Source organism: Acinonyx jubatus, chromosome F2 (genome assembly GCF_027475565.1).
Source record: "Acinonyx jubatus isolate Ajub_Pintada_27869175 chromosome F2, VMU_Ajub_asm_v1.0, whole genome shotgun sequence".
Classification (NCBI taxonomy): domain Eukaryota; kingdom Metazoa; phylum Chordata; class Mammalia; order Carnivora; family Felidae; genus Acinonyx; species Acinonyx jubatus.
This window is the reverse complement of record NC_069394.1, coordinates 59,262,097-59,276,841: the sequence shown is the minus strand read 5'-3', so window position 1 is coordinate 59,276,841 and position 14,745 is coordinate 59,262,097. Positions and strand designations below refer to the sequence as shown.

The following is a 14,745-nucleotide window of genomic DNA, read 5'->3' as shown; positions in this document are numbered from 1 at the left end:
TTTTGTTTCTCATGGTATCTGTTTGGCTTTGCTACCAGAGTAATGCTGGTCTCATAAAGTTAGGAAGTATTCTTTGTCATCTCATTTTTTGGAAGAGTTTGAAAGGATTAGTGTTAATTCTTCTTTAAAGTTTGGTAGAATTCACCAGTAATGCCATCTGGTCCTACACTTTTCGTGTTTGGAAGGGATTTGTTATTATTACTATTACTGGTTCAATCTATTTACTTGTTATAGGTCATATTTTCTATTGCTTAAGTTAGTTTTGGTAATCTGTGTTTCTAGGAATTTGTCCATTTCATGTAGATTACCCAAGCTGTTGAAATACAATTAATTGTTATAGTACTCTCTTATACCTTTCTTTATTTCTTTAAGGTCAGCAGCAACATCCCCACCTTCATTGCTGATTTTAGTTAGGTGTGACTTTGCTTTTTTTTCCCCCTTTATCAGTCTGGTTTAGGTAAAGGTTTGTTAATTTTGTTGATCTTTTCAAAGAAAAGGTTTTGGTTTTGCTGATTCTCTATATTGTTTCCTATTCTCTATTTCACTTATCTTCCTTTAATCTTTATTATTTTCTTTCTTTGGTTCACTTTGGATTTAATTTGCTCCTCTGTTTCTAGTTTCCTTAAAGTAAGAAATTAGATTATTTGTTTCAGTTCTTCTTTTTTAAATATAGGTATTCACTGCTATAAATTTCCCTGTAAGTACTACTTTTGCTGCATCTCATAAGTTATGGTATGCTGTGTTTCCATTTTCATTTGTTGGTAATAATTTCCTAATTTCCCCTGTGATTTCTTCTTTGACCTATTGGTTATTTATGAGTATGTTGTTTAATTTCTACCTATTTTTGAGTTTTGAGGTATTCTTTGTTATTGATTTTGTAGCTTCATTCCACTGTGACTGAAGAAGATACTTTTATGGTTTCATAAATGTTTAAAATGTACTGAGAATTTTTTGTGGCCTAACATATGGACTATCCCTGGAGAATGTCACATGTGCACTTGAGAAAATGTGTATCCAGCTATTCCTGGGTGTTTTGTGTATGTCTATTAGGTCTAACTGGCTTACACTGTTGTTCAAGTCCTCTATTTCTTTACTGATCTGTCTAGATGCTCTATTCCTTATTCAAGGTGAGGCAAGCATTGTAATTTTTGACTGAATGATGCAAACCATAAATTTTACATTGTTGGATTCTGAATTGTGTTGTATTTCTCTAGAGTTGGACTTTGTTCTGATGCACAGTTAAGTAACTTGGGATCACTTGAAGCCTTCTGAGGACTCTTCCCAATGCCTCATGTATTAGAAGGTCTTTAGACTCTAGATGGTCTAGACACAAACTATTCTCAGCTCTGTATGAGTTCCAGAAATTGTTTTCTTCACTGCTTTCCAGTCATTCTTTCCCTGACTTTGAATAAGTCTTGTCATGCATCTACAGATCAGAACTCAGCCAAAAACTCAAGCACCCTCTGCAGATCTCCAAAATGTGTTCATGCTTGAATGCACTTTTTTACTTACCTATATACTTACCCTTCTCCCCCTAAGTATCTTCTCTCTGGCACTCTGCCCTGCAATTCTAACCATCCTGGCCTTCCCAAACACTTATCTTTGTTTCCTAATTTCAATGAAAGTGAACTCTGTTTTGGTTCCTCCTCCTTGCACTGGAGCCTATATAAACAACCTCCAGGCTCTACTGTAAACTAGTGTAAAGAAGGGCTTACCTCATGTGTTTCCATTCTCTCAGGGATCACAGTCTGATGCCACCTGTCGTCCAATGTCTAAAAATCATTGTTTACATATCTATATGTTCTCAAATTGTTTAAGGAGGAAGAGTATATTATTGCTGCATAACAAATTACCCCCAACTTAGAATCTTAAAAAACAAGCATTTATTTTTTTCACACAGTTTCTGAGGTTCGGCAATCAAGAAGCAGCTTAGCTGGGTGGTTCTGGCTCAGGGTATCTCATGAAGTGGCAGTCAAGATGCCAGTGGGCCAGTAGTTTACAGCTGGAAACTTGACAAGGGCTGGGAGATCTGCTTCCAAGGAGACTCAGTCACACACTGTTGGCTAGAGGCCTCAGTTCCTTGTTAGCTGTTGGCAGGAGGCCTCAATTTCTCACCACATGGGCCTCTCCATAGAGCTATTCACAACATGGCAGCTAACTACTCTGAATGAGCAAGGGAAGGAAGGGTGGGGGGGAGCAGCACAGACGGACAGAGAAGAGGCAAAAGCCACAATGTCTTTTATAACCTATCCTTGGAAATGATCCATTACTTCCACCATATTCTATTGGCCACACAATGTGTGAGAGGATTATACAATGGTATAAATACTAGGAGGCAGGGATCATTGGGCCCATCTTGGAAGCTGGCCACATAGAGGAAAAATCTTGCTATGTCAACACGGCAGAAAGCCAAAGTCCTTCTTACACATTTTAACTCCTTATGTTATTTTTTTTAATCCTCTAACTATAGACTGCATCCTACAGCTTCAAGAGAGATGGGCAGATTGTAGATCCTACTTCATAGCCAGATTTGGGGAAAAAATAACTAAGAGTTAAGTAGAAGCAGCTTTTAAGAGAAAAGAATAAGAGTTCTTGATGCCTATGGCAAGAAAGAGGACAGCACTTATCGCAGACCTGGGCTTTAGAAACTTCCGAGGTGCTTTTCACTCTCCCAAACAACTACACAACTCTAATGACCAATCTAAATGTCTGCCTCCTTTCTCATCAGTCTCCAGAGCTAGACAGCAACGGCATTACGAGTAGCAGTAGCAACAGTACCAGGGTCAATGCTAAGCATTTTGCCTTTGTCAGTTTAATTACTCCTCACAACAAACCTGTGACATAGGTCATCATTATCCCTTAAACTCCAGGTCTTCGTTTCTTGATAATCCTACAGTGGCTTTATGCTTTGCAGTGTATCTTGGTACTATATTCTTCCTACATAACACCTGGCTTCCTCTCCCACTCTTCTGGCACTGAAATACTGTGCTGTCCTGCCTAACCTCTCATTCTACTTGAGTCAGGACTTAAAGGTTCCTCCAAAACTCCAAAACCAGCAAAACTCTTTCAAAGAAACCACCAGACTAGTGAGACCTCTGTTAATACCCTGCTGCTGGACTCTCCCAGTCCTACTGCTGCCTAATACAGACTTCCCCTTAAACCCAGTGGAATACATGCCCTGTCAATTCTGCCTCACCAATTAATCCCAAAAACTTTGCCTTATTTTAAGGCCCTCATTGAAAAATATTATTTCATAGCACAAATGCCTTCTTAATTTAAATTTGCTACAGCTTCCCTAGGGGTTCATAATTAATCACCAGAGAGAAAGGTCCAAAATATACCAAACTCCTACTTAGTACAGTACCTGGAAACATAGGTTCCCACTAGTTATTTGTTGAAAAATGAATGAAAAATATAAAGTAATAATTATCAATACTAGCTCTGAAAACTCTCAAGGGGTTATAATCCAAGTAATTTTATTTACAAATAAAAAGGAAAAGTTACCAGCGGACACATATAAACAATTCACAAAAGACAGAACACAAAAGAACAACAAACAGAAGCAAATCATAGAAATGCAAATTAAAATATCACTTTTTGTCAGACAGATTGGCAAACATTGAAAATTTGTCAAGAAAGTAAGAAAACAGGCATTCTAATAAATATAATTTTGTATTTTGGGGATTTATGCATCAAATATCTTTAAAATTTGCATACTCATTTGACCAGTATTTCCATTTCTAACAAATTAATTACAAGAAAATAATGGACAAAGGAACATACTTATATGTTAAAAAAGAAGGAAAAAAATCACTCTGGCACTAACTATAATACCAAAATCTGTCCAACAATAAGGGTTTGATTAAACAAATTTAGTACTTCCAAACTATGAATTATTAAGTCACTTCAGACTATTATATTATCCCAGTTTTTAAAGTAACATATATTCACATAAAAACATACCTGCATAGGAAAAAAATCTAGAAGTATACACCCCAAAATGCTTAGCAGTGATTATCTCTGTAAAAGAATAGTGGAATTATTTGTGACTGTTTTCTTTTTGTTTATCTCTACTACCTAATTTTTCTACGTGGGTTGCACCTGGAAAGCACACATTTAGAGCACAATTTAAAGACAGGAGTGCCACTACTGTAACGGAACATGGGACAGCCCCATGATCCCTAAAAATGTCAGGCAGAATTAATATCAAATAAAATATCATATAACTTAACTCAATAGCCTTGTTTTTAATTAGTTCTAGGAACACACATGGAAGAATTTGTTAGTACTCCTCAGGCATCTTAAGACAACAAACAAAATGACCTCTCAAATAAGAATGTAGTATGAATCTGAAAGACAGTGTTGAAAATCACTCAGTGAAAGCCTCAACTGCTTCAACGTGTCAGATTCAATCACATTTTCATGCCTTTTCACAGTCATCTTGAGACCTCACACTCTAGTGGGAAAGCAGTCACCACGACAATGATAAAACATAAATCACTCATAAGTTTAAGTCTGGCTGAAGAAAAAGTCTTCTCTATAACTTCAATTCCAAATTAGATTAATTTTTCCCCTCAGACTTGAACATTTGGGGGGATGAAACTTAGTCGATAGCAAGAGAGTCCTGAGGTTGAGTCTAAAAATACACATATGTTACCAGGACAGCATATACATCTCCAAGCACTGTGTACAATTCCAGCCAAAGCACAGGAAACTGCTTGTGGCCTTGCAGAACATTGCCTAGAATTGTTTATAATGCCTGATTCAACATGACCAGTAGCACCAACAGTAAATCTTCAGTAGGACTAATCTATAATTTTCAGTGATGACGACTGGCATAAAAAGAATGTTTATTTCCACCTTTCTTTGGTGGAATATGAAACAAATTATTCTAATTGTACCCACACAATAGCAGGTATCCATACACTTGGCATCCACCCAAACCTACAACATAGTTTGCGAGTCATGTCACATAAAGCTCCATCAATGCACCCCGTGGGATTTGACAGCAACTATGAAGGCACAGAAAGCACTAAGCATGGTACAGCTTCAGATTCCTTTAAACCTACATAGGTATCATCTTTGATGAAAGCAACATTTGTTGCAGGAGAAAATTTTCTAGTACAAGGAGAAAGTCAAAGAATAACTCTGCAGAAGAAAGAAATTATATGTTAGTGACATTTGTGTAAAGCAAGCACAGAATACCTAAAGTGATGATACGGTTACACAGTTATTTTGAAAAGAATGGAGAGTTCCTTGCTTTGGTGACAACCCCAGCACCATCCATGCACTCATTCAGCAAATACATGAAAAACCATATCCAACCAGAACTATTCTAGGACCTGGGGATACAAGAATAAACCAGCAGAGTCGCTACCTTCATGTAGCATACGGTCCCTAACAAGGAACAAAGATGTTAAGCAAACAACTAGATATTTGACTAGAACTGCAAATGTTAGAACATCATTAAATAAAAGGGCAGGGTGCTATGAGAGCAAATACTAGGCTTCAGAGTCAAGTGAGCCAACCACAGCGGACAGAAAGAGAGGCCCAGGCAGGGGCAATCTATGCAAAGCTCCTCCAGCTGGCACGACGACCTCAACCAACCCAGGAACTCAGTCTGGTGTATCAAAGCACTGAGACCATTTCTTGTGCCCATGTTAATTCTGAGATGCATAAAGATACCCAAGTTAAGAGGTCGGGTTGGCAACTGCTACATGAGTGCGGAGCTCGGAAGAGAGATCCAGGCGAAGTATAAACTTAGAAGTCACTGGCTGAGAGATGGTGCGTGATGCACAACTGGAGGGTATTACTTAGACAAGCTGAGCAGGACAGGGCGGGGGGCGGGCGTGTACCACTTCATTAAATCACACACACACAAAATTCATTACTTCTTGCAATCCAATTCTTTCTCTCTTGACTTACAAATCTGAAATAAAAGTATTTCCTAATATTATACTTCCAACACAATGCCCTATTTGTTCAGAATGAATAAGATGAAATGTATAAAGTTCTTGGAGAAATGCCAAGACCTAAGAAAAATACTTCTTTCAGTGAGTCTAAGACATTATAGGCTAAAGTTTATTTAACAGAGCCTTCCTTCTAGCCTTTTCCAGTGCCCTAGAAAAGGAACTTTTTTTTAACACACTGATAGAACTACTTCACAAGATCTGTCACTAGAAATGCTTTCAGTCTACAGAACTGCCACCTACTGAAGCTAGATCACAATTGTAAGCAGTCTGAACACACTAAGTCTTGGAGGGATGGAACATCCAAAAGAACAGACACACCTTCTGCTCTGCACACTCATAAGTTAACAACTTGCAGAACTGTCACTATGATCCTTAGACAACCTGCCCTGCACAGTCTCCTATGGTGAATATATAGGATGTAATTGCTCTATAAAGCGGTGGCCAGGTTATGGCTATAGAAAAGCTGGGTTAATACGTTCCACAATTTATGGCCCAAGCACCATATAAGTAGGACATGCCTTAACACAAACTCACCTGATTTATTTGAAGCATGTTAAAACAATATTGACCAAACTGCTGTATCCCTCACGGCTCCAAAAACTGGAAAATGAAAATGAAGAAATAAAGTTCAACTTAGTTGGTGATCTCAATGATTAGCACTTTAAACACATGTCCTTGATCAAAATCAAATATAAAATGGAGTAGATCTAGGTCAACATAGAACTTTCTATGATGATAAACATGTTTTATATATCTGCAGTGTCTAACCCAGTAGCCACTAGCCACATATAGCTACCGAGCACTTGAAATGTGGCTAATGCAACAAGAAAGTAAATTTTTGATGTTTTAAAAATTTTGACATTAATTTAAATTTAAATAACCATATGTGACTAGTGGACAGTGCAGAGGTAGGCTGAAAGATGACCCTTCTGGTTCTAAAACAATGCCAGCAAAAGTGGAGCTATTAAAAACAATCTGAAATTTTCAGATTAATATTTAATATACACTCCCCTTGCTCTAGGAAGGTTTTAAACAGCTTTGTTTCCAAGCTCTATAAGACAAATTAAGCCTGAAGAACATACACCACTTACTCTCCTACTTACTCTCCTAGGTGGTATGGAAGAGTACAAAGTAAGATAACCTAGCTGGATTTTTTTTTGTTTGTGGTTTTGTTTATCATCATTATAAAAACAGCATGCACAATAAAATTTCACATAAAATTTTCAGGAAAAAAAAATCACTGTCCTGACATATCCCATTGTTACATTTGGGTTTGTTTCCTTCTGGGTCTGACCTTCTGCTACAATTATATTTCTTTGCATGTGGCAAATCTCTTCTAAACTTAATTTAAAAATAGATACCAAAGAAGGGCAGAACACCCAAGTCTATGAACAAACAAATCATGGGATCTTACAATGTAAAAAGTTTACATGAAAAAATAAATTATGGGGGCACCTGGCTGGCTCAATCAGTATAATATGAGATTCCTGATCTAGGGGTTGTGAGTTTAAGCTGCACATTGGGCATAGAGGCTACTAAAAAAATAAAATAAAATAAGAAAAAAAATTATGTACAGACACTACCCTTCAAGAAAATTTATCTAAAAAGCAACAACACAGTCTTGATAAAGAGCAAAAGCACTAAATCCAGTCACTTGGGTAAGAATCTTTTATGCTGTAAAACTTTAATATTAAAATTTCCCTCAGAAACAAAGGTTCTTGATATATACACGTACACACACACACAGATACACTATATACATATACACACACATAGGTTCTTATATACACACTCTTATGTATACCGTGTGTGTGTATATATACAGCTACCATTTTCTCAAGATGACAAACTGAGGTCAATTCAAAATGAATTTGAAAGTTTTCAATATACATATAATAGTGACCTCGGCATCTGCAACAATTTTTATATTTTCAAAAAAAATCATATGTTGTAGAAACAGCACAACGGCTGAGGATCACTGAATGTGAATGTTATTCCAAGCTCTTCAGGAGATTACCTTTTGAGCCTTGGCAAACTACTTTGTGTGTCTTTCAAGTTCTTTTTCTTTCTTTCTTTCTTTCTTTCTTTTTTAAATCTGTAAAAAGTAAACTAAAGTCACTGGCAGCCTCTAACAAATAAAATACAACAGAAATAAGACCCCGCTCACAAGACTGGATCACAAAAAAGATCACAATTTCCACCTTGGGTGTTACCTGCTCTTGTTCTCTCACCTCTCTGCTCTGAAGCAAACTAACTGTCATACTGTGAGCTGCCCTTTGGACAGGCCCAGATGGCAAAGAATTGAGACAGGCCTCTGGCCAACAACCCAAAAGAAATGGAGGCCTTCAGTCCAATACCTCCCAAGCCAACTGAATCTTGCCAAGCGCTACATGAATGAACTTGGAAGCAGCTCTTCCCCCAGTCACTCTCTCAGATGAGACCACAGCTCCAGGGATAGCTTGTCTGCAACCTCTAAGAGGCCTTGAGCCACAAGTACCAGATAGGCTGCACCCAGATTTTTAACCCACAGAAACTGAGTAATAAATGTTTGTTGTTTTAAGCCCTTACTTCCCAGGGTAATTTGTTATGCAACAATAAATAAGACAATCCCATTCAACTCTAAAATTCTATACTCCTATGGTGATTTAGGTATTAATTAACATACCTCGAGAAACCAAAAAAATAATTCCCTGTTTAACATGAGTAAATGAGTTACATTAGAACTTGAAAATGATAAATTATGAAACTTAAACATTTACATTTTGTCCAAAAAAAAAAAGAAATCACTAAAAAGTGCCTCAGTAGTCAAATGGTATTAAAATACACTAGGTATAACTAAAAATACAGCCCCAACCAATTTTCATTTTTTTAACTGAAAATAATTCATTTGGAAGTTAAAATGTGAAAAAGCCACTAAAAGCATCTCAGTGATTTAGTGTCCCCTACTTTCTAGAATTCAACACTCACCAAATTTGAGAAATCCTATTTTGTTTTTATCTCATGTAAGCCTCTAAAAGTTACAAATGCTTATCTATAGACCTATATGTGTTTCTTCAGTATTAGAGTTTGTTATTTTTTTTATTTTAATTCCAGCATAGTTAACATACAGTATTATATTAGTTTCAGATGTACAATATAATAATTCAATAATTCTATACAGTACCCAGTATTTATCAAGATAAGTGTACTCTTAATCTCCTTCAACTATTGCACCTTTCCCCACCCCTCCCACCCCCCCCCCCACCTCCCCTCTGGTAACCATCAGTTTGTTCTCTATAGTTAAAAGTCTGTTTTTTGGTTTGTCTCTTTTTTTTCCTCCCCTTCCTTTGTTCACTTGTTTTGTTTCTTAAACTCCACATTAAACTGAAATCATATGGTATTTGTCTTTCTCTGACTGGCTTATTTCACTTAGCATTATATTTTCTAGATCCATCCATGCTATTGCAAAAGGCAAGATGGCATTCTTTTTTACGGTTGAAAAATATTCCATTGTGTGTGTGTGTATACCCCATCTTCTTTATCTATTCATCTATCAATGGACACTTAGATTGCTTCCATAATTTGGCTACTGTAAATAATGCTACAGTAAATATAGGGGTGCTCTTCAATATTAGAGTTTGTAACAGTAGTGGGCGGATTCCAAGAAGTAGTCACAATAAGATATAAGGTTACATTTTTTAAAGTTCTAATATTCTGATACAAAGGGTAGTTGTAAGAAAAAACAAAACTGCTCAAAATTGACCATAAAATTTTAAGTATTCTGTAAGCCTCTCCTTCACAATTATAAAGATATGTATAAATTAAAACATGAAACTAATAGGTCTATAATAGCACTCCATGACGTAACTGAATAATATTCTAAACTTATACTTTTTTTACCCAGTTATATTACATTTACATCAATATATAAATTATAATTCACAACCATACTATGGACAATTCGGAATGCCCATAGGGACACGTCTTTAACACTTCATTCCTTCTTTACAGACATGCCTGCTCTACTGTCCTACATTTAAAACAATTCGATAAAATATCAATAAAATGTAGAGCAGTTTTATACTCCCTATGATTTCATAAAATCCACTTCTCCATCCACTATCAAAAAAGTTTCCAGCTGCAGTTCATTCCAATTACAGCTAAGTACTTTTAGAGAAACCTATTCACATGTCCCAAAAATGCCCGACAGTGCTATCCAGTCAGGCACATTAGGACATGCAGTTCCAGATTCCAAGCTACTAAATGAAAACAGGCAGAGCAATTTATGGAGAGAGGGCAACTAACTGTAGAAGATTTGCTGCTCATGAAGAATTGGAAGTCCAACATGTATGTGAAATGTATTGCTGATATAACTTGCTGCTTTTGCTTTTATTATCAGATGTTACCCATGTGATAAATTGAAAGCTGTACAAAATTAAATCTATAAAATCTTCAACAATTAAATATTGCTTCATAAAATAGCGTTATTAAATTAATTTCTCTACAAATTGTTATAGCAGCACCATCCCACAATTGATAGGCAATCCTCACATAAATGTCTTATTGGACAATATGAAAAGCAAAAACAATTACTATACCATTCTTAGGCTCCAAACTACCCTAAAACTATCAGCTCAAAGCTTCTTACTCTAAAAACTTCACAGGGTCCTTAAAAAGCATTAAAAAATGTTTTTTCTTAACTTTCACTTCTTTTTCAAAGTAGGCATCCAAAAGAACTTTTATGTAAGAAAAGCAAAATAATCTAATATAAACTTTAATGTCTCTTAAGAGCCTGTGAAAGATTCTAAATATATAGAAATCTCACCACCAACCAAGAAAGAAAACTAACATTTATCAGACACTAATGTTATATACCACATGTTATATTTTGCCATTTTTATATTAACTCATTTAATCTTCATCACCCCGGGATACAGAGGTTATCTCTGCTTTTCTAGAAGTTGTATTACATCCCACAGTCCACTGCTAGGATTAAAACCTAGTATGGTCTGGTTTGAAGTCCTCATCTCTTTATTATACATTAAATTTATAAATAAAGACTTCACCTCTTAAAATTTTTCCTGTCACAAAGGTCTTGATCTCTAGGACAACATAATAGCAAGGTTCCTTTGGAACTTTGGTGCTTTATTTAAAATCAATTATAAATTGTAATTCTTAAGGATTCTAGACACTCATCTAATATTTCCTTGAGTACCTAAAAGAGGCACAAATATATCTACACATAATTTGATCATACTGTGCATGCCTCCAACTATTCAGTCTAATACTAACACAATTCAATTTTACAATATCTAGGTTTTTCTCTTTATTATGATCTGTACACATTAATTATCAGATACCCAGAACTCAAAGTGAACAAAAGGAGGGAATGATAGTAAAGAGGTTAGCTACAAAGAAAAAAATCCCAAAGTACTGGCCAATTATATCTTTCAGAATCTGATCCTAAAACAGGAAAACCACTCAGCCTCACTTTCTGTATTGTTTACACACTGAAAAGTTTGATCATCTTAAATATTTTTAATATTCTTTGTTGAAAGCCAAACCAAGCCACTCTTTCCTAGAACTTCATCCAGGCAAGCCAAAAAATCTAAAATATAAAATTTATATGGTTTTCCATGCCGATTAGGAATAAAGAGTCATGACATAACTTACCCTCAAATGATTCAGGAAAAAAATATTATGTACACATGACAGACCCAGATCTAGTGATAAGTGAATAAAATGCTAACAGGTAAATCTGAGTAAAGGTTACATGAGTATTCTTTGTATTATTATTATCCTTCCTACTTTTCTATAAGCTTGAAATTATTTCCAAATAAAAAGTTAAAACTTAAAAATTACATGGCATTCCATCTGTAGTTAACAATACATATTCTGATTATGCTTGAACATTTTTACAGGTACAAAACGGATTTTTGAGGAAAAATTCAGTAATTTGTTAGGAAATACGCACTATATCCTTCCAGCTAATGATCACTTTCAAATAAATTTCAAACTACACTGCTATGTAATGACATGTGGCAATGGTGACTTGAGTTGAAATCATAGCAGGAAAAAAAAAAAACAGCATACACACCCCACAGTTTGGTATAAATGCCTCACAAATTTAATACAGGCCTGCTGCAAAACGCAACAAATCTACAATTCAAGTGATATATGAGATCTCTGGTTTGCAGTAAAATATAGACAAACTGAAAAGTGAAACACTTGCCATATTACAAAACAACTGAGATACAGGATGTCTGGGTTTTGATTGTTTTATTAACTAATTTTTTTTTCCACTGCAGCTCAATTCACAACAATATATTTGAATCATCTTTAGAAAGGACTAGGAAAGAAATGCCCTCCTGGAGAAACGTTGCAATCTTTTCTCCTACAAGGTTACTATTATCCTGCCTGCCCATCATAATTTTGAATTCAAGTGTTCGCCATGGTTTCCTAAAATGTAAGGATGCATCAGAAGAGAAGTAATGCTCAGCAAAAGTTCACCAAAATTGTGAAATCAAAATATTAAAAATAAGGGTTTTCACCTAACAGTGAAATACCTTTAAAGGATCATCTCTATCGTTTCTGCTGGAACCGCCCACTTCAAAATCCTTTAGTACATTCCCTTAATTGAACGGTCCATCCCTACCCCAGGAGTTGTTAACCTTTTGGGGGTGTGGGGAGCGGCGGGTCACGCAGAGTATGGACCCTTTCCAAAGAAAATTATTCACAAATGCAAAATCCTGCACGTATTTCCAGGGACTTCCAGAACCTCGAGGCCATTATCCCCGCCCCCCTCCCTAAGAATCCCAGTTCAGCGTCTCCTCGATTGCCTCTGCGGAACACCCCCCTCATCACAATCCCCGGCTCTCCCCGGGAGGGACTGGAGGCTCTGCCCTCACACAGTGGATTCTGTAACTGATCTTTGTCTCTCCGCCCAATTCCCTTCACCTCGGCAAGGTCACTAACTGCCAACTACCCCTTTAAGCCGAGTCCTCACGGTAGTAGTTCTTACGAGCCACATCAGAACTTGCCTGTCATAGGATATATTTTGTCCCCTCGGCCCCACCTACCTTCCCCATTTCGGCGTGTTACGTCTTCACCACTTGCCCATTATACAGAAATAGCCACCAGCACCACCCCAAGGCGCGCCCCGGGCCCGCCGCTCCTCCCGCGCCCCCGGGGCCATTCCCCGCAGACCCTCCTAGGGCCTCGCTCCATCCCTCCTCCCCTCCCTTCCCCTCCCCTCCGCAGGGACCCACCCTCGGGCCCTCCCCCTCCCTCCCTCCCTCCCACACCGCCGCTTCACCCACCGTCCTCTCTTCAGACTGTTCCCACCCGGGCCCCTTAGACCCCATCTTTCTGCGCCCTGCGTCGGGCGCCTGCCTCCCCCACCCCACCCCCAACCCGGGCACTCCATTTATGCCGGCCTCCTAGCCTTCCTCCCGGCTCCTCCCCTCCGGACACCTGTGTCGTCCCACCCCTCCACACACGCCCCCCCCCCCAATTCATTCGCCTCTTCCCCGGCTCCTCCGCACCCCCACGGTCCTCCTCCCCTCCCCCTCCCGCCTGGAGAGATCCCGAGGAGGGAGGGAAAGCGCGGGGGAGGGGAGGCCGCCAAGGGGCCGCTCTTCTCGGGGTTCGCCGCGCGCCGAGGACCTGCAAGGCTCCCCAGCGCCCTCTGTCTCCTCCGCCAGCGGGGCGGAAGTCGGGGCCTCCCGGACGCCCCCAACGAGGGTATTTACCTTCTTGCCAGGGACACTTTGCAGACGGCTCCAACATTGGCAAGCACTACAGAGAACTGACCCCGCTCGGCCGCCGCCGCCGCCGCCGCCGCCGCCGCCGGCTTCCACCCCTCCGGCTCCCCGCCCCCCGCCTCCGCCCGCCTTCCTAGCGCTCCCGCCGCGCCCTCCCGGGCCCGCGCCGCGCGCCCCCGCCTGCGCAGCCGCTCCCGCGTCCCTGCCAGCCCGTCGCGCGCGCGCGCGCGCGCCCCCGGCCCTCCGCGGACCCGGGCCGCGCGCCCGGCTCCGGCCCTAGCTCCATTCCTCCTCCCGTCGGCCCGCGGCCGAGCGCGGCCATTGTTCGAGGCGCAGCTCCCGCCCCCTGGCGGCGGTCCGGCCCCCCGCAGTAGCGGCCGCGGCTGGCGCTGCGGTGCTGGCGCCGGCAGGCTGGGCCTCCGGGCTAGGGCCGTTCCCTGAGGCCTTGGGAACGAGGGGGAGAGAGTGATTGGGGAGCGCGCCCAGTCCGCAGTCTCCCTGTTCCCCGCTCGGCTCCCAGGCCTGGCTCCCCGCCCGCTCGGCTGCAAAGGGTGGGCCTGAGGCAGCCCCTTCCACACCTGCACTCAGCAACTGCCTCCCCCGCCCAATTGACCTTCTGCTCTTCCTAGACGCCCATACGCGCCCGGATTCTCTGCCCTTACCTTTCCCAGGCTCTCTGGCTGCCCCCCTCTGTTCTGCTGGGGACACGCGACCATCCCGCGTCTGCTCCGGCCGCCGCTGTGCGATGCACGGTTTAGCAGATCCTGCACCTTTCCAGACGCTGGGAGGAGGGGGGCGGGGGAGGAGGGGAGGGGGTTAGTGCAACTGTCTCGCCCAGAAAACACTAGTGATCAGTAATCACCTGCTGTCCAAGATCGGAAGCTTAGCCAAAGAGCCTCCTCCACCAAGAAAACAAAAAACAAACAAACAAACAAAAAGCCAAGAAACCGTATTTGGTCACATGAAAAAATCCTTGGAACCAAAAATGAGGACCATCTTAGAACAGTGCCCTAGATCCTAGATGATTGAGG

At 40.2% G+C, this 14,745-nt stretch overlaps 1 protein-coding gene across 10 annotated transcripts in view; it reads right to left on the bottom strand.

The window, feature by feature from the left end:
* The window catches only part of STAU2 (staufen double-stranded RNA binding protein 2), a 305,709-nt gene extending 291,215 nt beyond the window's left edge, over positions 1-14,494 (bottom strand). For 3 of the 10 annotated variants that reach the window (XM_027064364.2, XM_027064367.2, XM_027064374.2), the window contains exons 1-3: positions 7,990-8,073; positions 6,507-6,572; positions 3,964-4,020 (exon numbers count right to left, since the gene is read on the bottom strand). Coding sequence is in view for 5 of the 10 variants with exons in the window: in XM_027064374.2 (XP_026920175.1) it covers positions 3,964-3,969 (6 nt within the window). In the remaining 5 variants the exon portion in view is untranslated. Of the gene's footprint in view, positions 1-3,963; positions 4,021-6,506; positions 6,573-7,989; positions 8,074-13,030; positions 13,169-13,702; positions 13,845-14,376 lie in introns of those variants that run through there. The other 7 variants (XM_027064372.2, XM_027064371.2, XM_027064366.2 and 4 more) reach the window with 7 other exon arrangements.
* Positions 14,495-14,745: the final 251 nt, after the last annotated feature.